At 43.8% G+C, this 24494-nt stretch overlaps 4 protein-coding genes across 5 annotated transcripts; all 4 read right to left on the bottom strand.

Moving 5' to 3' along the window:
• Positions 1-1975: 1975 nt before the first annotated feature.
• On the bottom strand, positions 1976-5083 carry LOC125303753 (hyaluronidase-5-like). Its single transcript, XM_048257660.1, has 4 exons — positions 5015-5083; positions 3412-4377; positions 2956-3045; positions 1976-2602 (listed from the first exon to the last, which is right to left on the bottom strand). The coding sequence occupies exons 2-4, from the start codon at positions 4339-4341 to the stop codon at positions 2198-2200; spliced, it is 1425 nt and encodes a 474-aa protein (XP_048113617.1). The 5' UTR covers positions 4342-4377; positions 5015-5083; the 3' UTR covers positions 1976-2197.
• A 2277-nt stretch (positions 5084-7360) lies between these two features.
• Positions 7361-11175, bottom strand: LOC125303427 (hyaluronidase PH-20-like). Its single transcript, XM_048257185.1, has 4 exons — positions 11145-11175; positions 8360-9300; positions 8181-8270; positions 7361-7696 (listed from the first exon to the last, which is right to left on the bottom strand). Exons 2-4 carry the CDS (start codon positions 9293-9295, stop codon positions 7361-7363), a joined length of 1362 nt encoding a protein of 453 aa, XP_048113142.1. The 5' UTR covers positions 9296-9300; positions 11145-11175.
• Positions 11176-12393: 1218 nt separating this feature from the next.
• LOC125303425 (hyaluronidase-5-like) lies at positions 12394-15528 on the bottom strand. The gene is made up of 5 exons (XM_048257184.1): positions 15513-15528; positions 14701-14806; positions 13474-14416; positions 13253-13342; positions 12394-13159 (listed from the first exon to the last, which is right to left on the bottom strand). The coding sequence occupies exons 1-5, from the start codon at positions 15526-15528 to the stop codon at positions 12824-12826; spliced, it is 1491 nt and encodes a 496-aa protein (XP_048113141.1). The 3' UTR covers positions 12394-12823.
• LOC125304019 (hyaluronidase-4) lies at positions 15459-21970 on the bottom strand. Of its 2 annotated transcripts, none has more exons than XM_048258065.1 (4): positions 21886-21970; positions 17917-18920; positions 17547-17636; positions 15459-17437 (listed from the first exon to the last, which is right to left on the bottom strand). In XM_048258065.1, exons 2-4 carry the CDS (start codon positions 18865-18867, stop codon positions 16832-16834), a joined length of 1647 nt encoding a protein of 548 aa, XP_048114022.1. In that variant the 5' UTR covers positions 18868-18920; positions 21886-21970; the 3' UTR covers positions 15459-16831. The 2 variants fall into 2 exon arrangements, with proteins under 2 accessions (XP_048114022.1, XP_048114023.1); XM_048258066.1 differs by having other exon boundaries at positions 17917-18905; positions 21886-21957.
• Positions 21971-24494: the final 2524 nt, after the last annotated feature.

The following is a 24494-nucleotide window of genomic DNA, read 5'->3' as shown; positions in this document are numbered from 1 at the left end:
AGCCAGATGGCCAAAAAGTGGGAGTTCAGAGTATGTGTCAGTGAGTCAGGCGGCCGGCTGCTTATCTGAGGGACAGCCCCACAATGCTCCCTAAATCCCCCACTGAACCTGGTGTTAATGTGCGTAGATGTCCCATTGTGAGCAGGGGATGTAAGCAGCCTTTAAGTGAAGACTACAGATTAGATTAGGATTTCTGTGACAATAGGGATTAGGATTGTGTCAGGGCCAACATGCGTGGCTCAGCCCAACTAGGGGAAATATTTGGACTCCACACTCACATTTCTTATAAAACATGAATGAGCATGCTGCCTCTTTCACTCCTTGCTGCCCAGAGGTGTAGTGGTAAAATAAGATGTGAGTACACTATGAATTCTGTGATCACAGTAAGGTGGACTGCGCCATGCAGTATCGAATTTTTAAAAAGGCATTCAGAACATGTTTGATGGTGGTGGAGGTTATTGTCCAATGTTCAGTGGTATTGTGGCCACAGGGGCAGCCATGGCCTACTGGTTAGTGCTTCAGACTTAACCCCTCACTGCGCCATTGTAGCAGGCAGCTCACTGCATCGGGATTAGTGTGTGCTTCGCCTTACTGTGTGTTCACTCACGGGATCAAAAGAGTATATATACTTATTTATACTACTTGCGTTGATGAGTGTACATATTGTGAATGTGGATAATACAGTGTGAATGTTGAATGTTGAAGTTGCAATTGGTGAATAAACTCTTTTGAGAGGTGGATAAACTCTATTTCTGAAGTCTCAGAGGTAGATAAACTGTGTTTACTTGCGTCTAGCCTCCACTGTTGGTGCCTATGGACATGGAGAGATCAAATAACGTTTTCAGTTTTTAGAGAATACAATTCTCTACAATTACACAATTATAACCATTTTGGTGGTGGTGGTGGTGTTGTGTGTGTGTGTGTACACTGTGTGTGTGTGTGTTGTGTGTGTGTGTGTGTGTGTGTGTGTGTGTGTGTTGTGTGTGTGTGTGTGTGTGTGTGTGTGTGTGTGTGTGTGTGTGTGTGTGTGTGAGAGAGAGAAAGAGAGATCCACCAGCATACAAAACAAAATATTGCATCTCAGCTACAGTGCATACAGTAGGCTACTGAGAGCTGAGTAATCCGGGACGAAGGGCCTTGGTCAGACAGGTAACCAAGGACCCAATGGTCACTATGAATGAAATCCAGAGTTCCTTTGAGAGGACCGTAAAGAAGAAGTGCATCACTCCACCAATCAGGCCTTTATGGTGGAGAGGACAGATGGAAACCATTCTTTGCCGGGAGTTTCCCAAAAAGCTGAACGACTCTCAGACAATGAGAACTAAAATCATCTGGTCTGATGAAACAAAGACTGAACTATTTGGCCACAATTCCCAATGGTGTGTGTGGAGGAAACCAGGCACTGACCCGCAGGGTAATCTGCCAAAATTATTCAGTTTGGCTGAGCGGCCAGATCTAGGAAGACTGTTGGTTGTTCCAAACTTTTCCATTTGAGAACTGTGCTCTCGGGCACTTTCAATGCTGCAGAAATTTTCTTTTATACTTCCCCAGATCTGTGTCTTCACACAACCCAGTTTCGCAGGTCTACGGACAATTCTGTATATATAAAAAATTGTGGAGTGTTGGAATATTGTGTGTAGATTCATGAGAAACAAATTAATTGAATCCATTTTAGGAGAGTCTGAAACACAACAAAATGTGGAAAAAGTGAAGCGCTGATACTTTCCGTATGCACTGTATACCACCAGCTATGCAATGCAACGTATGTACAGTACAGCATGCTTTCAGTTATTCACGAGACATAAAAAAGCAGAAATGTACCAAATGAGTGAATTAATTATTAGGCCTAATTAGTTATTTCAGAAATCCTGCTGGCACAAAAATAGAAAATTGAAAGAACATTGATTTATTTAAACCTTTTACTTACATACGTATAAAGACCCATGAAGGGAAAATAAAGACAACATTTCAGATACAAAGTAACTTTACCAACGTCATGCCCTTACACGGGAAATTCTGATATATAGTCCTTTATCGCCCCCTACAGTATGACTAACACACACAATCATCCAATCTTTTTCAATACACTATGTAGACTTGAGTATGATATAATGTTTCATATTGTTTTGCATTTGTATTGTTGCATGTGTTTGCATAGATATGGGTATGTGTGTCCATGATTTAGTTAGTCTGATATCTAGAGACAGAAGGGCGTGGAGAGGAGAGTGCAGGTCAGCAGCAGGGACAGGGAGAGCAGCTGCAGATGGCTACCGGCGTGCACAAAATTGGACTTGGCATTGAAGACTAGAGGAGACTGGCAAGGTTTGTCCGAGTAGCACAGGCAGTCAAATCTTGATGCGAACCAATCAATGTCGTCCTGGGAGAGGTCTCCCAACACAAACAGCTGTCCGTGGTGGTCCATTCGGATGCGGTAGCGCTGAGGGTCCAGGTGGAGGTACGCATCGCTGTCCCAGCGCTTCCTCACACAGCGGCCATCCTCCTGGCACAGTGCGCGGCTGCACAGCTTGGCCGCCGTGGTCACATTCATGATGTACGGGTTCATCACTTTTTCCAGATGATGTCTAGCTGCCATGCAGGTCTCCTGCAAATCAAGCACACATGGACAGATTCACACATCCTTAGCTAAACTAATATAACCCTAAAACCCCTTAGGCTAACAATAAAGCTGACAGATTCAGTTTCAACATGTTATGCAAGCAATGCAGGGAAAAAGTAATTTGAATGTGAATTAAAAACAAATAACGAGGGAGAGAACATGCCTAAGGCAACATCTGCAATTCAATCTCCTTGCTATGATAAAATCATTGCTATCTTGTGATTTATTAGTATCAACAGATTTGAATAGTCCCTCTTTGCAGCACACTCAGAACTCTGTGGGCTCTCCAGCTCTCTGCATTCCCTTGGTGCTGTGGGTGTGCGGTGCACAAACAATACCTCTGTGTCAGTGATGTCCATGTCGCCCCAGGAAACAACCCCAGCTGCCCCCAGAGCAGCGGCCTCTCCAATGGTGTTGACCAGGTCGTACTGGGGACAGAACACATCCACTGAAGTCACGGAAAGATCTGTGGTTTCTGTGTTGCTGTGCTTAGCCATACATATCCCCACCTTGCATGCTCCAACGTTTCAAGATATACCTAAGCCCACCTTGCATGCTCAGATGATGCCCACCTTGCATGCTCCGACGTTTCAAGATATACCTATGCCCACCTTGCATGCTCTGAAGTTTCAAGATATACCTATGCCCACCTTGCATGCTCTGAAGTTTCAAGATATACCTATGCCCACCATGCATGCTCTGAAGTTTCAAGATATACCTATGCCCACCTTGCATGCTCTGAATTTCCTCATTCTCTCTTGTGAAACTCACAGTGCATTACCTCTTCCACTTACCTCTGACAGATAATTGATGTCGCTGTCTTTAAACACGGGGCGTATGTACGCATAGATGGGTGTTGAGTAGTCTTGGTTGGAGAGCATGGACACCCGCATGGCCTCTTGGATGCGATGGCGCACGTACAGCCTGGCTTGGCGGGACTCCCTCAGCACCAGCTCCAGGTAGATGGAGGGGAAGAGGGCAGTGCACTCCTGCCAAAGCCAGTAGAGGTTGTTGTTTCTCTTTTTCTCTATGGCAGGACACTCCCCAGTGAAGTGGACCATGTCCTTGTTGTAGTCATAGTTATAGCAGTCAGGGTAGAGGTAGTAGCCCCACCTCCGGTTCGGACGCAGCTTTTTGCCCAGCTGCAGGGACCTCAGGAAGTATCTCTTGGCCGCTCTCTCAAAGACCCTGATGGCAATGTCCTCTGCTTCATCATAGGTTAAGGAGACATTTTTCTCCATGATGATCTCGATTGACTTCTCTCTGTAGATATCTTTGGTCCCCCAGTTTCGTATCCACTGCGGGCGCCACTCCTCAAAGTCCAGCACGGCCAGGCCGGTGAGGTTGCCGGGGATGTAGTGGAGGATGTCATCCTCTGCCAGCTCACGGTGCTCTTTGAAATCAATCAGCTGAGGCAGCCCCTCGTCATAGAACTTCTCTGACTCCTCATCCACGTAGGGAAACAAGCCAAAGCGGTCGGTGTAGAAAATAGAGATGCTTTGATTGGTGGCCGTTTTGAGAGTACTACTGACAAACTGGAAATAGGAGAGATCGAGCTCTATGCTAAAGCGCGACTCGCATAGTTCAGTCGGGGCGTTCCACATCAACAGAAACGGTACACCAGGCTCCAGTGGTGGTGCCGTGTTTATCAGAGCGCCACCAAGCTGTAACTCAGTCAGGAGAATGAGAATATTTATAAAGTTAAGTCCACACATGCGAGTCATGGCTTCATCTCTTTTTCAGCAGCGTCTGTTTAGTGCCTGTGGGGTAAAAAGAGATTAGATTTCCCCTCTCAGTAACGCTTGGAAATAATTAAGAGTTTCTGTATTTAATTAAGTTATCTATTCTCAGTTTTGCTATTGATACTATCATAATGGTGTTCATCAGCTTCAACCCTTCATATTTAATACATGACATTTTTATAATTTAGGGCATTGATAAGTATTACTTTTAAGTATTATAGCCATATAGTTATGTATTTAGACACTTAAGATAGAGTTTTACAGAGAGTTTGGCACAAGACACTGATATATTGATCATCTGCAGTGTGTTTGTGCTACACTGGACACTTTTTGCAGTTATTTACAAATGATTATCCAATTTAGTTCCACTGATCTATTATTCTATTATTAAGTCCAGTTGGTCTGATTGTTTGGTGTCAGTGCATATTGCTTTTTCAAAGATTGTCTCCGAGATTCCTGACATCAGGCATGGCACACAGATGAGCAGTAAACAGTACGGGTTTAAGTGTGATTTATTACTTTTAACCCCTAATATTCTCTAATGGAAAATAAGCTCCCAAAATAGTATGTGAGAGAAAGTGATCACAAATGTGTCTAAACATGAACAAAAACCCAGAATCCTGCTACCAAAAAGAACCATATACTATGAACCAACCTGATTTGCAGATTATGAGTCTTTATAAAACTCTTTGAATCCTAACGGTGCTTCCGGTCAATCTCTTTCTTTGTGGACTGTCAGACGTATGATTTGCAATGCTGCCTTCATGTGCTTAAATAGATAACCCTGAAATAGGTGCTGATAGAGCTTTGCTTGAAGTAGGTTACATTACAGGCACTAGTGTAAACATGTTGGGACACAAACCACACATCATATCAGGAGGATCACTTCCTTCAAGTCCTCACAACGTTTTCAGTCTGGCGTGAGGCATGCAAAAATGGGAGTTTTCTTTGCCTGAGGGTCAGCATGAGGCATCCATAAAGTCTCAGACAATGCCCTGACCCCACCGCTTCCACTCTGGATATTTTGGAAGGTGCTGTGACTGGAATGGAAAGTTTTATTGCCGTTATCTATTGCCAGCTCAGTCACTGTCACTGTCACTGGTGAGCCCATAGTGGGGAAGTACAACATGTCATCATACTATCATGTCTTAGTTGAACATCAGTCACAAATATCTGCTGGCTTCGTTCGGTGCACTGCAGGAAATCAGAAAGACTAATGGAATGTAACATTTGTGCCTGCATGTATTTATTAGTGAGATCACTCACACTATTGCTCTTTTTAAAGCAGCAGTATTTTTGTTTGTTTTTACATGACAAGAACCTGTTGATGATGCACTGACTGATGATAGGGTGAATGGCGGCTGTGTCATTACCACTGAATGTGCTGAACACCTGGTGTGCTATTGAAGGTTAATGTACTGTGCAGTAACATGACCATTTTCCTCACCTGTTGATGCACTGTATATGTTGTTGAAAAAATGATGCCAAGGGATTGACACTAACTCTTACACCTTGTTGCTTTAAGTTTTTAAGTTTTTAAGGTTTTCTTTAATCAACACGTTTTTTGCCATTATTAATGCTGTTGGTACTTTTGACTGGGATCCAATGCAACCATCCTGCAAAGTGCTTTTGTAAAAATGTTTGCAATTAGATATATTGGCACATATTGGCCACACTTTACACTTTTCACAGTATTGTTGCAATATGTTCTCTTTGACCTTTCAGGCCTGTCTGCACACGTCTCTCTCTCTCTCCATCTCTCCATATATATATATATATATATAAGGCCATTTCTGTTGTGAGGCTCCAATAGGTTATATTGTTTACATTTAGTAATGTAGTGTAAGCAGAGTCAGAAATTTGCATGAAACAAATCCATCAGGTTTATGATTTACGTTATATTGAGAGACTGGCAGTATGATGATGTTGTGATAACAGTCAAGAGGCCTTTATTCATCCATATCCATACTCATCCATATGCTGTATGTTCTTTTATAGTTTTTTGTTTTCAAACTAATGATGCTATTTTAATTAATTCCCATGCTTGCTCCATGTGGTTACAGTAAGTGACAATCACACTTCACGTTTTCTTCTCTTCAATCTCTTTCTTTGTGGACTGTCAGACGTATGATTTGCAATGCTGCCTTCATGTGCTTAAATAGATAACCCTGAAATAGGTGCTGATAGAGCTTTGCTTGAAGTAGGTTACATTACAGGCACTAGTGTAAACATGTTGGGACACAAACCACACGTCATATCAGGAGGATCACTTCCTTCAAGTCCTCACAACGTTTTCAGTCTGGCATGAGGCATGCAAAAATGGGAGTTTTCTTTGCCTGAGGGTCAGCATGAGGCATCCATAAAGTCTCAGACAATGCCCTGACCCCACCGCTTCCACTCTGGATATTTTGGAAGGTGCTGTGACTGGAATGGAAAGTTTTATTGCCGTTATCTATTGCCAGCTCAGTCACTGTCACTGTCACTGGTGAGCCCATAGTGGGGAAGTACAACATGTCATCATACTATCATGTCTTAGTTGAACATCAGTCACAAATATCTGCTGGCTTTGTTCGGTGCACTGCAGGTGCACTTCAAACTAATGATGCTATTTTAATTCCCATGCTTGCTCCATGTGGTTACAGTAAGGGACAATCACACTTCACGTTTTCTTCTGGAAATTTAATATAATTATTATATATTGATTCAAACACTTAAATTATGGAATTACACCAGTAGTTTAATCTTTGCAGATCCTACAGTGTATGTATCTATCATCATGCATTTTGCATGGAGGGCAAATGTTAAGATCACAGAAATGAATCGATTGCGTGATTGCAATTTTATTTTGATTATTGTTCATGAATTAGCCTACATACAGACCATTTCAGCTTTTCCTATTTTCCTACATTTCCTATTCTGTAGACTCATGCTCACCCTTATGACCAATGACTGGACTCTTTGGGTGATCACATACACAGAGAAAGTCCAGTGTGGCATCAGATTAATTGTGTATAACCAGAGGGCTCTGGGGAGGCTGAGTGGGAATTGCAGCTGAACAGCTCCTCCCTGCATAGCACTGGCATGTGAAGTGATTATACATGTCTGTGAAATCCTGAGTCGAGGGGACACCTGTCACCACGTAACTCTCGACGGAGCGCTGAATATGGAAGTGCTGTGGGTTCAAATGCAGGTAGGTGTCGGTGTTGTAGTTCCTACGGACGCAGCGGCCATTTCCTTGACACAGGAAGTTGCTACAGATCTGCGTAGCGGCTGTGACATTGGCGATGTACGGGTTAAGGGTGGAGAGCAGGTAGTCAGACAGATTATCACATGAAGCCTGCAGGGAGATTGCGCCAGAGCAGAGAAGTAGGTTTTCAGTAATGATTAGTCATAGACGTGTTCAGACAAATATTTGGAATTAGAAAGCCGATAAATTAGTTTCACCCATTCTACCTGTCATACACGCTGAGAATTAAACTTGAACCCTATAGGCAGTTATAGTGCTACTAATTAGAGGAAAGACATGGTCTTAAATCTATTCAGCTAACAGAGATGTCATTTTGATACAACATGTTCATGTTGTTGTTGAGCAAGTGCATATTAATTCACATGTTAAAGTGAAAAATGAAACGAAAAATACTGTCTCCACGGCTTATTTGATGTGTTTTAATGCAGAAAAACACCCTGTGGTAATTTTTTGCCAGAATTACACTTTAATTTTTATGTGCATAAAAAACACATCAATTAAACAACCATATCGTTTTTAAACTCTCTCTTCACAAAGTATGATTCAAATGCATTCTCATTTCACTTCATATTACCTGGCTATCGTAGTCAGAGCTGGCCCCCCACATCACTGTTCCAGCGGCCCCAAGAGCTGCACTTTCACCAATGCTCCTCACCAGATCTATCTGAGGGTGGCATGGACACAAGACCATTAGGAAGCCTTTCATGAGGAATTACTGTACAACCTAATGTTACTGGCCAAAAGGGCTCTCACCTCCGTTAGGTAGATCTTGTTTTGGTCACGGAACAGTGGCCGAGAGTAGAGGTAGACTGGTGCTGTGTAGGGACCTTCAGGCAGAGCTGACACCCGCATGGCCTCTTGCACCACGTTACGGACAAACAGGGCAGCGTTGTAGTTTCCTTTGAGGGACGTGGACAGGTAGGCTGAGGGGAAGAGGGCAGTGCTGGCCTCCCACAGCCAGAGGAGCTCATTGTTGCGCTGCTGTGCGACCTCTGGACACTTCCCAGTGTAGCCTGGCTCATCTGTGCCGTAGTTGTAGCAGTTTGGGAACAGGTAGAAGCCCCAGAGATACTCTGGTCTATCGCTAACTGCTACCTTTAATGTGCCTTCCATAAAATTTCTGGCTGCACTTTGAAACTGTTCCCTAGCTTCAAGTTCTGCTTGCTCTGAAGTGAGAGAGGGATCTTGTTGTTGGGCATAGGCTACTGACAATTTTTGGTAAATCATTTTGGAGCCCCAGTTTCTCTCAAAAATGGGTCTCCAGGCCTCCCAGTCAATGACTCCAAGACCAGGTGATAACTCAGGGATATACTCGGACACTTCTGCCCTCGACTTGGCCAGGGAAGCCCCTAGGTTAGCCTTTTGTGGAATCCCGCCATTAAACTCTGTCCCTGTTTTGTAATCTGTGTAAGGATATATGCCCATGTGATTACTGTAGAACAGGCTGAGGAACTGATCTGCTACTAGAGCTGGTGTAGTCACTGCTTGAAAGGCTGTCATATCTAAAGGGACCTCCTGCTGTGTGCAGTGTTTGAGAGGCCCATTCCAGATCACCATGAAGGGCTTTCCATCTACTATAGGGGCTGCAGTCTGTGGAAGTGAAGTGGCAGGACAGCAGGCGGCCAGAAGAGACAAGATAACAGGAAACAGCACACTGGAGATCCCTCTTCCAGCCCAATAGTGCTCCATGATGGCTTCTCAGAGAGAAAGGGTGAGACACAGATTTCATGTCATGAGAAATGATTACTGAGAACACTTCAAATTCTGCTAAAAAGTATTTGTTTTGATTTTGTGAAATCATTTAAAATGTGATATTCATTGATCTCCTTTTGTTAAATGAAGATCATTTGATATGGGGTGACATGAAAGCAAGACTGGACCTTACCTGCAGGAGGCACACACCATCATTGCCAAATCTGTGCTGTGTTTTATACATTCTAAATGGAACCCTTATCCTGAGATATCTCACAGTTGTTTCATTTTCTTTGTGATAACAAACATTTAGGCTCTATATCACCAGGCCAAACACATTTTTAGAACAACGTGACACAAGGGATATGTATTCCCTTTGATATTTTTATTGTGTAATATATTTATTGCAATCTTCAAAGCTTTTGTTTTGCTTGCGCAAGGTAAATATCTGATAAAAACTCTTTTGTGTTATCGCTAGAACAATGTGTTCCTGAAGATGGCAGATGAGAGGAAAACAATAGTTGTATTATGAAGACATTTTAATTTTACAGTTTGTACCTATTGGGGGATAACCGCACAACACCTGGTTTAGCAAGTTTATAATGTTAGGTTGGATGTTTCAGCATAAAAGGTTGTAGCAATGATTAATACATTACAGGCATGTAGCTGTGTTTACACAGTAATCTAGAGGTCTGTTTTAACATGTGGATAAGAAGCTATTAGTCCTCTAATTAGTTTGTTGTTCTGTGTTTAAAGTGATATAGAGATGATGGTCATGACCAAGGCCGCAGCTAAAGTGAAGTGTTTTGACTATGCTGTTCTAAGTTGTGTGAGAGCTATTTTAGCTCTGGATTTATGAGCAGGGGTCTGCTTTGTAACAAATTGACAAAATGATCCAACCTGAATAACCTATAGGTAGTGACCAATCATCGGTACCTTTTGTAGGCTACTTGATGTAGATGATGATTATGAGTGAAGCTACTAACTCTCTCTTGCGAAAGTAAATCACAATTAATAAATACAAATAAATGTTTATTCTGATATAGTCCAAATGACTATTTTGCTGTAAATCACAATGTTTATTCTGATATAGTCCAAATGACTATTTTGCTGTAAATCTGGCTAATGAGATCAGGTTCCAAATCAGGATGCACGGTAGAACATATTTAACAAGGCTGGGCCCTGCTGTCTGGGTGTACAAACACCCTTCATTGTGTTCCCAACTGGGGTGAGGGACAATTGGTGACAGGGGAAGTGGTGGATCATAGACTGTATATATACAGATAGACTGTAGCCTATATATATATATACAGTCTATGGGTGGGATAATGTGAGCACCGTAAACCAAATGCCCTGGCAGAAGAGTAAAGATGACATACATAGTCTGGAGAAAAAATACCTCATAAAGAATTATTTTTTTATGCAAAAACACATGTGCCACAATAATGGACACCCCTTGACAATCTTTTAAGTAAGGGATAATGTATAGACCCTTTCATCAATAAAAACAAAAACAATGCTTGAACGTTCTATTTAGGCCCCAATCTACTTCCTCTGCATTAAGATAACATATGGAATGTTAAAACGGAAGCCTTGTGGGGCCAACTATGATGCTGATAATGGAACTCTCTTGAAAGGGTCCATAGAACGCCGGTCATTATGGGGAAAATAAGTCCCGACAGGGCGAACCGGACCCCGACGCGCCAGCGGAGGGGTCTTGTTTCGCCCTGAAGGGACTTATTTTTTCCATAATGACCGGCGTTCTATACATTATCCCTCTTATACGGCTACTTGCCAAAACGAAAAAATAAACTCCATGATATGTCTCTTTACACTTATTTGTTACCGTTTCGTCGTGGCTTTTGCTGAGAAACAAATAGTTCGCAACACACGCTGAACTTGAATCAAACATTCTTTAGAACACAGCTGATCAACCGTCTGCTTTCACTTTTGAATGAAGTTCCAAGCACAAACTCCGTTGCCATTGACAGCGGTCATTCTCGTTTTCAGAGGTCATTTCCCTAGAAATAATGACCGCTAGAACTTTCGGAAATCCCATTCAAGTCAATGGAGCATTCTACTTGCATTGTGAAGAGCCGTAACTAAACTCCGATGGGGATGGCACTCTAGAATCTGCACTCCCATAAAAATTCTTCAACAGGATTTATTGTTGTGTTTTCAGATGTATAGTGGATTTGCTTAATGCACAGCTCTACAAAACATACAAAACATTGCAATATAATATGCAAACCACAACAGGAACGTTACAAAAATGTTTTATGTCAGGCAAATTGCTGTTTAATATGTTTAATTGTTTGTAGGGTCTTCTTGGAGCTGCTGATCAAATGTACACTGAACAATACCACCACTAGAGGCCCCTGTATTTCATGTTAACAACATTGATTAAAAACACCCCTCATTCTTTTTTTATTAAAAGAGCCTGTGATAGGCTACTTGTGAAAGTTCATTATAAATTTGCATATACTGTATCTCTCTGTGTTTATTTGTGTTTTATTTTCATATCTCATGATCTCTATATAAGGGTCAAAGATAGACATCAATAATTACTTTCATAGCATACTATAGGGGCTGCAGTCTGTGGAAGTGAAGTGGCAGGACAGCAAACGGCCAGAAGAGACAAGATAACAGGAAACAGCGCACTGGAGATCCCTCGTCCAGCCCAATATGGTCCATGATGGCTTCTCAGAGAGAAAGGGTGAGACACAGATTTCATAGCATTTGTCATACTTATTAACCATGACCCTGCCACCATAACAGAACCTGGTTTGCTACGCACAGTATGTAGCATAATAGACACTTTCCCCAACATTTTGACATTTTGACATGTCTTTTGGCACATCTATGCCCCATATACAATACAACAAATCCTAAAAAAATATGTTACTTGTTAACTGTCTTTTATCAAATTAAATGTTGACTTCACAGTATACACTTGTGAAATATTCTAGTGATGAGGCTGGCCAGCCGTGCCATAACAGTGGAGAACAAGGACAGCATGTGTGTAAACAATTTCAGGGTGTAATGAACTAATATGGCAGATGATTCCAGCAGTTTTGACCATCAATGCAAGGGTGGCACAAAGAAGTGTCAGCCTAAAGTTGTTTTTCTGCATTGTGACACATCTCTCCGGGAGGCTCTCCAAAAAGGGAGAAAGGGGAGCACAGCACACCCTGTTGCATCTAACCACAAAAACAAACCATTTGAGAAATGCCATCTTGTTTTATATGTAATTATATCGTATGACAGTAATATATCCATAGTCTTGTAATAATTCATATTCCTAATAATTCATATTCTACAATAAACCACATTCTCTCTTGTGCCCTTGTGAGCTTCATAGGAGCGGATATTGCTTTCCTTGACACAACACTAGAAACAGATTGGCAGGAAAGCACATTGAGATTGATAGACTTTTATGTATGGAAAATGTAAACAGCATGTTGATGGCAAATTCACACACAAGTATTCTCCAGGATTGTTCTTTGGTGCCGTTTGTGAGGTAGACTACACCTGAAAGATCAACTCAGTCTTGGGGATGTGGAAAGCCGTCTGGACTGAGCACTGCTGGCCTGCGTAACACTGACAGGTGAACTGGTCAGCAAAGGCTGTGAGTTCACTGAGCGATGGTACGCCAGCGCTCTGGTATCTCCCATCCCTTTTCTCGATGCGGAAGCTCTGGGGGTCGAGATGTAGGTAGTCATCCGAGTCGTAGTTCTTTCGCACACATCGGCCTTTGCCCTCACAGAGCATGTGGCTGCACAGCCTGGTGGCGCCAGTGACGTTGGCTATGTACGGGTTCAGCGTGCCGCTCAGGTATACAGACAGGGCCTCACACGCCGCCTGTAGGGAGCAGAGTTGAGACATTCAAGAGGAGATTCAAAAGCATTAGGGTGGGTTTGTGTGAATTCATTACAGTGAGTTCAGGCTTTAGACCTTGCTGGCGAAGTCAACACTGGAGCCCCACAGCACTGCTCCTGATGCTCCCAGGGCTGCACTCTCCCCAATACTCCTCATCAGGTCCGTCTGGAACACACCACATTTGCTTACCACAAATACATCAACAACAGAACAGAGTCACTGTCTCATTTCTTATCTATCGTACGCATAAGAGCATGTCACATGTGCTGAATTTATCCCATGTCTCCAGTCCTTACCTCACTGAGGTAGAGGTTGTTCTGGTCCCCGAAGACAGGCCGAGAGTAGACGTAGACGGGTGCTGTGTGTGGACGCTTGGGCAGAGCTGACACCCGCATGGCCTCCTGCACCTGGTTACGGACAAACTGAGCGGCCTTGTGGTCTCCGCTGAGGGCTGACCACAGGTAGGCCGAGGGGAAGAGGGCTGTGCTGGTGTTCCACAGCCACAGAAGCTCATCATTCAGCTGCTTTGTCGTGTCAGAGCATCTCCCTGTGTAGCCTGCTTCTGATGCGTTATAGTTGTAGCAATCTGGAAACAGATAAAACCCCCATCTGTATAATGGCCGCTCCTTGGCGCCAAGGCTTAGAGTTTCTTCCATGTAACTCCTGGCTGCCTTCTGGAACTGTTGTTTTGCCTCTATAACAACTTGATCTGAGGAAAGCGAGGGGTTCAAGTTGACTGTATAATTAAAGGAGAGCTTGCGGTAGAATTCCTTTACGTCTAGATTTCTGTCAAAAAGAGGTAACCACTCCTCCCAGTCAATCACCGCCAGGCCAGATGACAGCTCAGGAATGTGTTTTGTGATGTCTGCTTGTGCCTTCACTAAGTGAGCTGTGAGGTTTCCCTTTGGAGGAAAGCCTCCGTTATGCTCCTGTGAGCTCCTCAGGTCTGTGTATGGGTAGAGCCCCATGCGGTTCTTGTAAAACAGAGTCAGGAACTGATTAGGCACAGCAGCTGGTGTCGTGTCTGCCTGCATTGCTGACATGTCTAAAGGGGTGGCAGACTGTTTGCATTTGTGAGTGGGCGCATTCCATATCACCACAAAAGGTTTGTCTGGGACCAGAGGTGCCGCTGAAGGTGGCAGAGTGAAAGCAGCCCTCAGGTTCACCAGGACACACAACAGCTGCAGCCGCCACATGCTTATGCTCAGATGGGAGGTGGCTACAGTACGTCCTCTCCTCCTATGTGAGATATGACAGAAAGACTCTCAAGTATGCTACAGGGGAACAGAACATAATAGCTTGTGCAGTGTTATATGAGTTCTACGCAAAAATGGCCACACATACAACATAATGCAACATTGTTATTCATGCTTTGTAGTTTCATTGTTATGGACTTAGAATATGCACAGAACAGACTACATTGAACATTGAAAGGAGTTTCAAATGATATCTAATATATTTTTAAATCTTCAATGCTATACATGCAGCATTTGTCTTTGCCGGTTTCAGTAGTGTAATCTTACCTCAGCCACGCTAACTTGAAGGCACTACAGTGGAAGATGTGAACACACTGGCCAGACAAACTCCCCTTTGGACTAGCATGTGTTTGAACATGGTCATTGACCTGGACTAGTTCAATTTTGAAAAAAGTGAGAGTTTGAGGGGAGACTGCCAGTTCAAAGAAAAGAAAAGATTAACAACCCTGACTTTCAAGCACTAGTCCCCTGTTAATGGACTGTGTAAAGTGTTAGCAAAAAATTCACTTAACATTACTTTATCTATTGCATTGGTGCATACTTTTTGTATTAAAGGTACACTATTTGGCGACTGTAGAGCTCCCTCTAGTCGCGATGTATTTATATGTTACTCTGCTATTGTAAATAGCAAACTTCTTGCAACTTATCCCCCTTGTACACAATGCACATTCTTTTGTTGTGGAGGTCAAGGATTAACAATATCTCCAAAGAGCTGTATCTAGACAAGGTAATGTTTCACGATTCTCGCGAGATTTGGCGGGCCGCCGTTCTTGGAAGTTGCATGGCTGTACATAGTATGAACAATTCACCTATTACAAGTTCGTTTACCATCAAACCATGCATAGTGTATCTTTAACTGAAGTATTTGTTGATGTCATTTTCCTGTCACATCTAGTCATTGCTGATTAATTATTGAAATGTTTTCAATTACGTACAACCTTTCTTTTAAAGTGCATCCATTTAAAATGGTTGTTTGTGACTCCTGTATGTGTATTTATATGAAAAAAATCCAAGATGATGCAAAACAACGATTACCATTTATTTGCAGTGCATCAACATTCAAGCAACATTTATCACACATTGCATTGTCGTCATAGTGTATTTGGTATTGAATACTGAAAACATCTATGCATAAACAGGTTTGTATAAATTGTACAAAATAATCATTAATGTTGAGATGAATGAATGAAGCAAGTGTTGCCTTGCCCAAGATACTCTATGAACTCCATGTATGAATTGGACCTCAGTTTCCACTGGCTGTATTGAGAATGCAGCAAGGCAGTACCAGGTTTTATTCATTGGCATTATTTATGTGCATAATTTGGCTGTAATAACAATAACAGTATGTTCATATTTGGACTCGTCTATAAATGACAAATACTATGATGATTATTTGTTTGATTCTAGACATAAAAAAACAAATGTTTGATAATGCAACAAGTAACATTTATGAAGCTTATTGGTGAAAAAAGGTGTGATATTTGATGGTCTGGTTACATTCAATGTCTTTCTTTAACAAATAGTTAGAGAAGTACTGTACAATCAAGTGTGATGGTATTTTAAGACGTCAAAGGCTTCCTGAAATAAAGCTATTGTGATTATATATTCAGTACACGACACTAATCTTCATTCTACATGTATTGTTGATGTGCTTTATGTTACACTCAACTCACCCTCCGTCTCTAAAAGCAAGCTTTGTCATGGCAATTGCCATCAGGACTTTCTATGAATAAATGACGGAATCACACCAACCCAGAAATGGTCTTGTCCAGACGGCTCCAGCCTTAAAGTATTTAACCATTAAATACTACAGCCAAGACCATCCTCCACATTGGCCTATCTGTCCCTCTTGTACCTAAATATGAGTTTAGATGGCCATCACAGTGAGCAGGACATTCAAGAACACCACAAAGGCAAACTCTGTGCTACCATGGAAAAGATGTCCAGACGTGTACCAGAGTCCCTCTTAAAAAATGCATCGGTCAAGTCCTTCCAGTTCTCCGCCCAGTTCCCCCAAGAAAGGAATCTGAAGTCACTTTAATCAATGATACTGAAGTGCATAGTTGCATGACAGGAATTGTCTCCTCAGAAGCAAGATGCATGAGCACACCTTTACTTCTGCAGCTCTGATAGCATCTGTGGGACATGCTGCATCTGAGGTATGTGTGGGTGCAAACACATGATACAGCTGTCTGTCAAATTGTGGCATTGCATAAACTCATTCATCTTAATTTGGTATGCAACATATACGTCATTTTGCCTACAGATACACTCACAATTATGCGCTAACATACCCTGAAGTTACTCGATACAAAAATAAGTCATCTCATGTGCCATCTGCAGAGAGTGGGAATATCCATTCCTAAAGGACAGCTCATCCTAATCAGTTCAGCTCGTCCTACCAATGTGTAAAATACAAACACAAGAACCTGAAGCTCACACACACAAGTGAAGCACAAGGAGGAGAATAATGAGCCCAGCGGTGTGTGAGGTCTGTGGGGCAGCACTCTCTGTCCTCTCGTCCATCTGCTCCTCCTCCTTTCGCCTCCTCTGTTTTCTCTTCTTCCTCCTTCTTCCCTTTTTCTTCCTCCTTCCCTTCTTCTTCCTCTTTCTCTTTCTCTCCCTCTGTCTCCTTTTCACCGCCTTCCTCCACCACCTCCTCCTCCTCCTCCTTCTCCCTCTCTTTGTCTTTGTCTCTGTCCAGGCTGTCACAGCGCTCTCCTCCGTAGCCTTGGTAGCAGTGGCACTGGAACCTCTGGCTGAGCGTCTGGTAGTCCTGCGCGGAGTGCTGGCCGGTGACGCTGAAGGAGCCGTTCCTCAGGGACGTGATGCGGTAGCTGGGCTTGCTCAGGTGCAGGTAGTGCAGGGCTCTGGGGTCCTTCCGCACACAGCGGCCGTTGGACTGGCACAGGTACTCGCTGCACACCTCGGCCGCCCGCGTCACATTGGTGATGTACTGACCCAGTCGGTAGTTCATGAAGGCCCTCACCTTAGAGCAGTTGACCTGAGGGAGATTGAGAGACACAAACACAGGTCATCAAACAGTACACAAGAATGTAAGGGGCAGGAACAGCATCGTTTGGTAAGTATAATATGTATGGGACGGGACATACTCTTGATGAGGTGAGGTTAAGATCTCCCCAGATCACAAAACCTGCAGCACCGAGGGCTGCACTTTCCCCAATGGTGTGAATTAAGTCTTTCTGTAAACACACAAACAGTTCATATTTTATTTTCAACAATATAAATACGTAAATATGGATATCTGGAAAAGAGAATCTGAATATGGTGGAAAATATTGCAGGACTATTGCAGAATATTGCAAGACTGAGTTGTAATTATCAGGAAGAAGGAGCACAATCTAATTTATTATTTAGTTCAATGCAATTTCCTCCCATTATTTGATTTATTGAATAACACAAGAAGCAGCATTTCTCCCATGACTTTACTCCTACACTCTGAGGTGTTCCCAAGCAGGCTTACTTGGGTGAGGAAGGCCATAGCCTCGTCCCTGTAGCCCAGCCGTGTGTACACGTAGGTGGGGAGCTCGTAGGGCAGCGAGGTGAGCGCCCCCAGACGCAACGACTCCATCACCCGGTTCTGGGAGAAGTGCATGTTGCGCGTGCTGTCGGCCATGGCCTTGCGGATGGCCAGGGAGGGGAAGAGGGCCGTGCTGCTGCTCCAGAGCCACTCCAGCTCGTCATTACGCAGGCTCTCCAGCAGGGGGCAGTTGCCGCTGTAGTCATTCTCGTGCACGTTGTAGTTGTGGCAGTCGGGGTACAGGTAGTAGCCCCAGAGGCCGTTGGGCCGGGTCTGGGTGCCCAGCTGTAAGGTCTTCTTCATGAAGGCCCGGGCGCTCTTCTCAAACAGGCGTCGCGCCAGCTCCTCCACCTGCTCCTCCGTCACGTTGATGTAGGCCTGCGTCACCAGCTCGCGCGAGCGCTGCCGGTAAATGTCCTTCTTGTGCCAGTTGCGGCTCCACTGCGGGCGCCAGTACTCCCAGTCGATGACGGCCAGGCCCTGGAAATCCTCCGCAGGAATGAAGTGGCAGATGTCCTGGTGAGCTTTGCGCAGGTGGGCCTCCAGGCTACAGTTTTGCGGCAGGCCCCCATTGACGGGTGTTCCCTCCTCGTTGTAGAAGGGGTAATGGCCCAGCCGATTGGCATAGAAAATGGTGACATTCTGTCCTCTGTGCACAGATCGTGGGCTGCCCGATATCTGGAAGAGCTCCAGGTTGATGCTCATGTTGTACTTGAGCGTGCACATATCCAGTGGGGCGTTCCAGGCCGCCACAAAGGGTTTGCGGTCCACCAGGGGCAGTTTGGCCGGCTTCTGACCAAGCGCAGCCTGGAGAAGAAAGAGGAGGAGGAAGAGGAGGCAGCAGTTGATGGCCACAGCATGGTGAGGTGAGGCCCCACAGGGAACGCCAGGCATTCTGCTCCCAGTGTCAGGACAGGAACCCGCCAATCATCCTACAGCAGACAAGTCTGTTAACACAAACGCATTGATTCAGAAACAGCGTGCCGTTTAATTCAATACATTCCAGTATAGAGCACACAAAGAGACTTGCCAGTAATGCAGTAATGCATCAGTCTGTTGATCCTATTTATAGTGCTAGTGTTAGTGGGGTTAAAAAAGGAAGCAAAGGCTTGAACTTCCCACACTTTCACACACAAGTAAAAAAAACAACATCAAAGCTGTGGCTGGAAAACAGTTAGAGGGAGGTGTCTGGAGCTTCACACTTGCATGAAACCTCAGACAACAGACAACAACAGCAGGTCAGCTGTACGTGAACCTAGAATTTGGCCCCACTTCATGGTGCCTATAAGTTAAGGGGGTCACTTTGTGGTTGTAGGTTTACACCCAGACCAATGGCCTGTCTTTACCACCAGCGCTCCGTCCAGATCCAGCCACTCCGTCACCAGTGTGTCGCCCACAGAGCCATAATCATAAAGTGCCTTTGCCAAGTACTGTACGCGTGTCTCAGAGCTGAGGGCCTTCAGGCCATGTTTCTTCACATTTACACACATGTGTAACTGATGAATTCACCACCAAGTTCATAGCCCAGTACATAATAACTGTAATAACTGAAAACCATTTACCAACTCACAATCATTTATTCAGGTTTTAACCAGCCTAACCATCGAATCAGACATGTTATAAACAAGAAGCCTTTGAATCTTTGAATTGTAATAAACAATGTCTGGTCAGATTCTTTGTCATAATCCAGTCATTATTATTTTAGATCTTAAATATACTGTATACAGATACAGATTTGTTATCAATTATGAAGGAATGTATAATACTTCATAAAGAAATGTTTTTAGAGTGGAGCACATGGAATTGTTTAAGTAAGAATCCTGCTCTTCAGAGTTGTGCTATTGACCTTTCTGCTTATGTAATCGGGTTGATTGACAGTTGAGCTCTCAGGGTCCTTTAATGTGGCTGACTGACTGCTGGTGCTGGGGAGAGCTTGAAACCATAGAGGAGAGAGGCAGCTTCCTGACCGGGCCTGGCAGCCCCTAGACTCCCCTGACTCTCACGGACCAACTTATGGAATCAATCAGCCGTCACCATGGCGATAATAACAACGCAGGCCGGCATTATTAACAGCAGTCATCTGGTAAATCAGAGGTTGAGCAAGTGAGGCTTGATGGGGAATGCTGTGGATGGAGGGAGATGGCGGCATTCCGCTGCATTAGTTGACGGAAAGTTCTTTATGCTTTTATTTTTTACCCTCCTGGTTGGCATCAGGCCCGTGCCAAGAGGGGGGGAATGAAACCACTTCCTCTGTAATCAGAGAAATGCTTTCAAGCAATCTGCAGAGGTTCGGCTGCAGGAGACCTTTTCAGTCTGTCTATGAAATTCCTGTCAACTTTGGCATATCATGTATGCCCAAGCACGTCTATAGTCTCAATGTTCTAGTGAGATGGAAGTGATAGTTTCATTCATCAAACACATTCTTGCTTTGATCTGGAAAATGGCATTACACTATTCAAAGGGAACTAGGGAACTCTAGATGGGAAACCACTAAATGTTGGTGTGATATTTCAAAAACTCACTGTATTTTAACAAACAAGTTCAGAGGGTTTTTTTAGAATAAGTTACAATAACTCTAATAATAGTGCAGTAATACTTTTCATTATTCACATATTCACACTCATCCAGGTGTGAAATACTTCTAGAACCACTGTGTATTATAGAGAGATTATTGAAAGTTAAGTTAGTGAAGTTTCACTTCTTGTGCTCTGAGATCTGGTGTTTGAATCATTGAACACACATGACCCATGTTTTCCAGAATCCTTACCATTACAATCATCAGAGACAGTCATGCATATAAACCTAGCGTGCACCCTTCTGGAAAGACAGTTTATGTCAGAATCACTTTCAAGAAGATTTATTTATTTCTAAGCACTCCAAAGCCACAACCAACTCTGGAAACAATTAAGATAAGCGTTTGTTTGTAAGAGTGGTTTTTATGGAAAACTTAAATGATACATTTGCCAAGAGACAAAGTGTCTATGGTGAGTTGACTGCTGTCTTTAACCCTGTTGTATACATTAAACTGTCATCTAACCTTATGCCAGTTTACTCAAACGTTGAGTGTGCATTCAATAATTACTTACTGTTAACATTTACAAATGTCCCCAGAAGTTCTTGATGGCACATTAGCTGTTTTTTAAGTGATCTACAGTGTTGTTGTGGTCATGATGAGATTGAGATGGGGCTTGCCAGGGTAGGATTCCCCCTGTAGTTGACTCTCTACACCCAGCGTGAACCGCTACCATGACAGCGTGCCAGCCCATGTCAAACATACGCTGCCTGACAGGGGGCAGGCCAGCTCATCCAATTATCTGGAACCTGCAAATCTCATCGGTTACTTTCCCCATCTTTATTTAGAAAATGGTGCTGCTGATGTAAACTATGTAAACAAACATAGCTCACTGTCATTTCCATAAACAGCATTCCAAAGAAGTTGTCTTGCATAAACATAACTATTTGTTTTGATGTTCATTTAGAGCTCTCTCAGTTTTACAAATAAAGGAAAAACCCTTTTCACATGTAACATTAATAAATAGTTTTGAAATAATATTGTTCTAGATCATTCTCTGTACAACTCTGCCCCTTCCCTGTATTTGTAGCACATAACATGCTCCAGTGGAATGGACCTCTTTACAGCCTACACAGCAACAGCCTTTGGGGACACGCCCCTTCCCTTAATCCACAGTGGTGTTGCATTTCACCATCACTGAGCTATCTTTGTCACTCCACTCTCTCTGTGTATTTTAAAAATGCTCATGTTATCTAAGGCTTGTTTCAAACTCACAACAAACATGGTGACAGCAACAGACATGTGTGTAGAGTCCCCCCCCCCCTCCTCCCTTCTGCTGTGCACTGACTGGAGACCTGAGCTGCTGAGCTGCTGAGTGTGTGTGTGTGGGGGAGACTCACCTGTTGATCCCAAGCTGTCTTGTGTTTCTCCTGCTCATCTCCATGGAGTCCGAGCGTCAGCAGGCTCTCTCCCCTCTCTGTCTGCCTGACTGTCTGCCCACCACTCTTTTATAGAGAGGGAGAGTGAGAGAGAAAGGCGGAATGAGAAGACAAGAAACAAGAGAGTTTCCTCCGGAGGAGGAGCCAGGGCAGCACCACAACACTGTGATTAGAGTGGAGTAAGGAGAGAGGGAGGGAGGGAGAGAGAGAGGGAGGGAGGGGCGGAGAGGCGGATGATGAGGACGCCAGCTCAGCCTCAAACCCTCAAACTGACTGAGCGTGTGTAGATCCCTCACGGGGACGCCACACTGAATGGTGGTGTCCAGGCTCATCCTTCTCAGTCAGCATTAATAGGATCAGGCAGCTGAGTGAAGTGGACAGTGCTGACCTGGCTCAGGGTTCACTGGAGTTTTCTGAGGAGCTTGGCTGGACCAGACATTCGGATGGGTTAATCTCACCAGCCATTGTCCCATCAACAAAGACTTGGGTATCAGTCAGACTTTCCCATCTGTCTTCAATTGCATGTTGTTTAATGCTGCAGTACATCACTGTTCTTAAATGGCAATCAGTATGGGCTGGCCGTTAACATTCCTGTGGGGAGACCCACTCAATTATCACATGAACTCAGCAGACTTTGAGCTCACTGTACACATTCTTCTGAGCAGCCTCTCAAAGAGACATTTTGGTGACTGTGCGAAGGAACCCCATACCATGGGCGTTTAACAAGATCTCACAACAGCTCTCACAACATTACCCGTGAGTCAAGCCCTTTTGACTTTCTTCGGGTTTAATAGTCATTAAAAACACACTCAGCAGAATGCTAGAAGACAGTAGACATGACCTTCTTTTGTCTTGGATGAAATGGGCGGTGGTAGTGTAGTGGTTAAGGAGCTGGGCTAGCGTGCAGTAGCCTGAAAGTTGTCGGTTCAATTCCCGGCTTCCACCGTTGTGCCCTTGAGCAAGGCACTTAACCCCAAGTTGCTCTGGGGACAATGTGATCCCTTGTAATATAGCTGACATATGTAAGTCACTTTGGTCAAAAAGTGTCTGCTAAATGTAATGTAATGTAAAATAAGAAGTCCTGCTTTATGCATTATTTTGCTAAAGCATGTTTGTTTATATAGGAAAATGACAGCTGTAACAAGGAGCTGCTGACAGCCAAAAGAAGCCTACAGATCAGTGCTTTCAGACTGTCTGTGTAATGACAGGGTTTAGGGTTGTGCTGGAGGGCCACAACTGGATCGGTTCTGTGTTTTCTATGTGGACGACTGCAAAACTGAGTTTAGAGAAAAGAGCAGTCTCAACATAGGAAGTTGTTTTGGTAACACACTACTAACAAACAGCTAAAACTATGAAACAAATCTATTGTTTATCTCCATTCTCTGGAGAGATGGTTTGAACAAAGGCAAAGTGTGAAATATTGTTCAAAATGAATAACTGCCCCCACCCAGAGACACACATACACAGAGAGAGAAAGAGAGAAAGAAAGAGCAAGAGACACACAAACTGACAGAGAGAGAGAGAGAGAGAGAGAGAGAGAGGGAGAGAGAAAGAGCAAGAGAGACATAAAACTGACAGAGAGAGAGAGAGAGAGGGAGGGAGGAGAGAGAGAGATCACTGCACAGCTCATGCCCTACCCAGTGTGTCGTGTGGAGACATATTCTTCCAGAGGGGTGGGTGGGCGTGCGGGTGGAAGGGGATGGGGGCGGTGGGTCCTTTTTTCTGCTCCAACCACATTCCCACAGCAGAGGGAGTGGGATAGTTATGTTGGCCCAGGAGCCTGGATTACAGCAAGATCTTGGGTCCAGATTTGCCCGGCCTCTCCCTTCTCCTGCGGATAAAAGGCACCGCTGTTTCTCCTGACACCGGGGGCCCCTCCAGGTCCAGACCCTTCTGCAGACTCAGTGGAAAATGTCCTCACTAATGATGCAAAGCAGACAGTCCCGAGCCCTTCACACACAGCTGAACTGCTGTTGTTCTCCCACATATAAATACATTGGCCTTAGCCTTCCTCTTCTGCCCAGACAAACAGCCCGTGGAGCCTAATGCCATTAGTTCATTCTGTCAGACAACAAATCTGATGGACTTCCTGTTTGGTCCTTCAAATTGTTATCATCATGGTGACTCCCACAGATACTACTAACAAGTCTAGCCAGAGATGATGTAATGCCTAAGCATGCAATTATCAAACAATGTGTTTATTGTCTGTTCTATTTTAAATTCAAATATCTTCAAATACTTTTTTTTTAAAAAGCCCTATATCAACTAAGGCAGAGGATATGTCAGACGTCTGCCCATGTTCCTTTTTTTGTCAGTCCTTTTACACATCTGAATGTTGTAAGTCTGATTTTGTATGGTTCAGGAAAGCAGGAAGGGATGTTTGAGTGAAAAAACTCCTGACAGGAAGGAAACCACATTGGCCTCTAACCTCTCTAGAAGACGCTCTCACCACAACATTCAACCCCTTGTAGTTCTGCAGAAAAGGACACAGAAAGATGGATAAAGATCGAGATGGTAAGTAACATACTAGAAAAGGAATTTAGCACCAAAGAATCAGTTTTTGTAGTTGA

Source organism: Alosa alosa, chromosome 11 (genome assembly GCF_017589495.1).
Source record: "Alosa alosa isolate M-15738 ecotype Scorff River chromosome 11, AALO_Geno_1.1, whole genome shotgun sequence".
NCBI classification, from domain to species: Eukaryota; Metazoa; Chordata; class Actinopteri; order Clupeiformes; family Clupeidae; genus Alosa; species Alosa alosa.
This window is presented reverse-complemented; position numbering and strand designations above follow the sequence as displayed.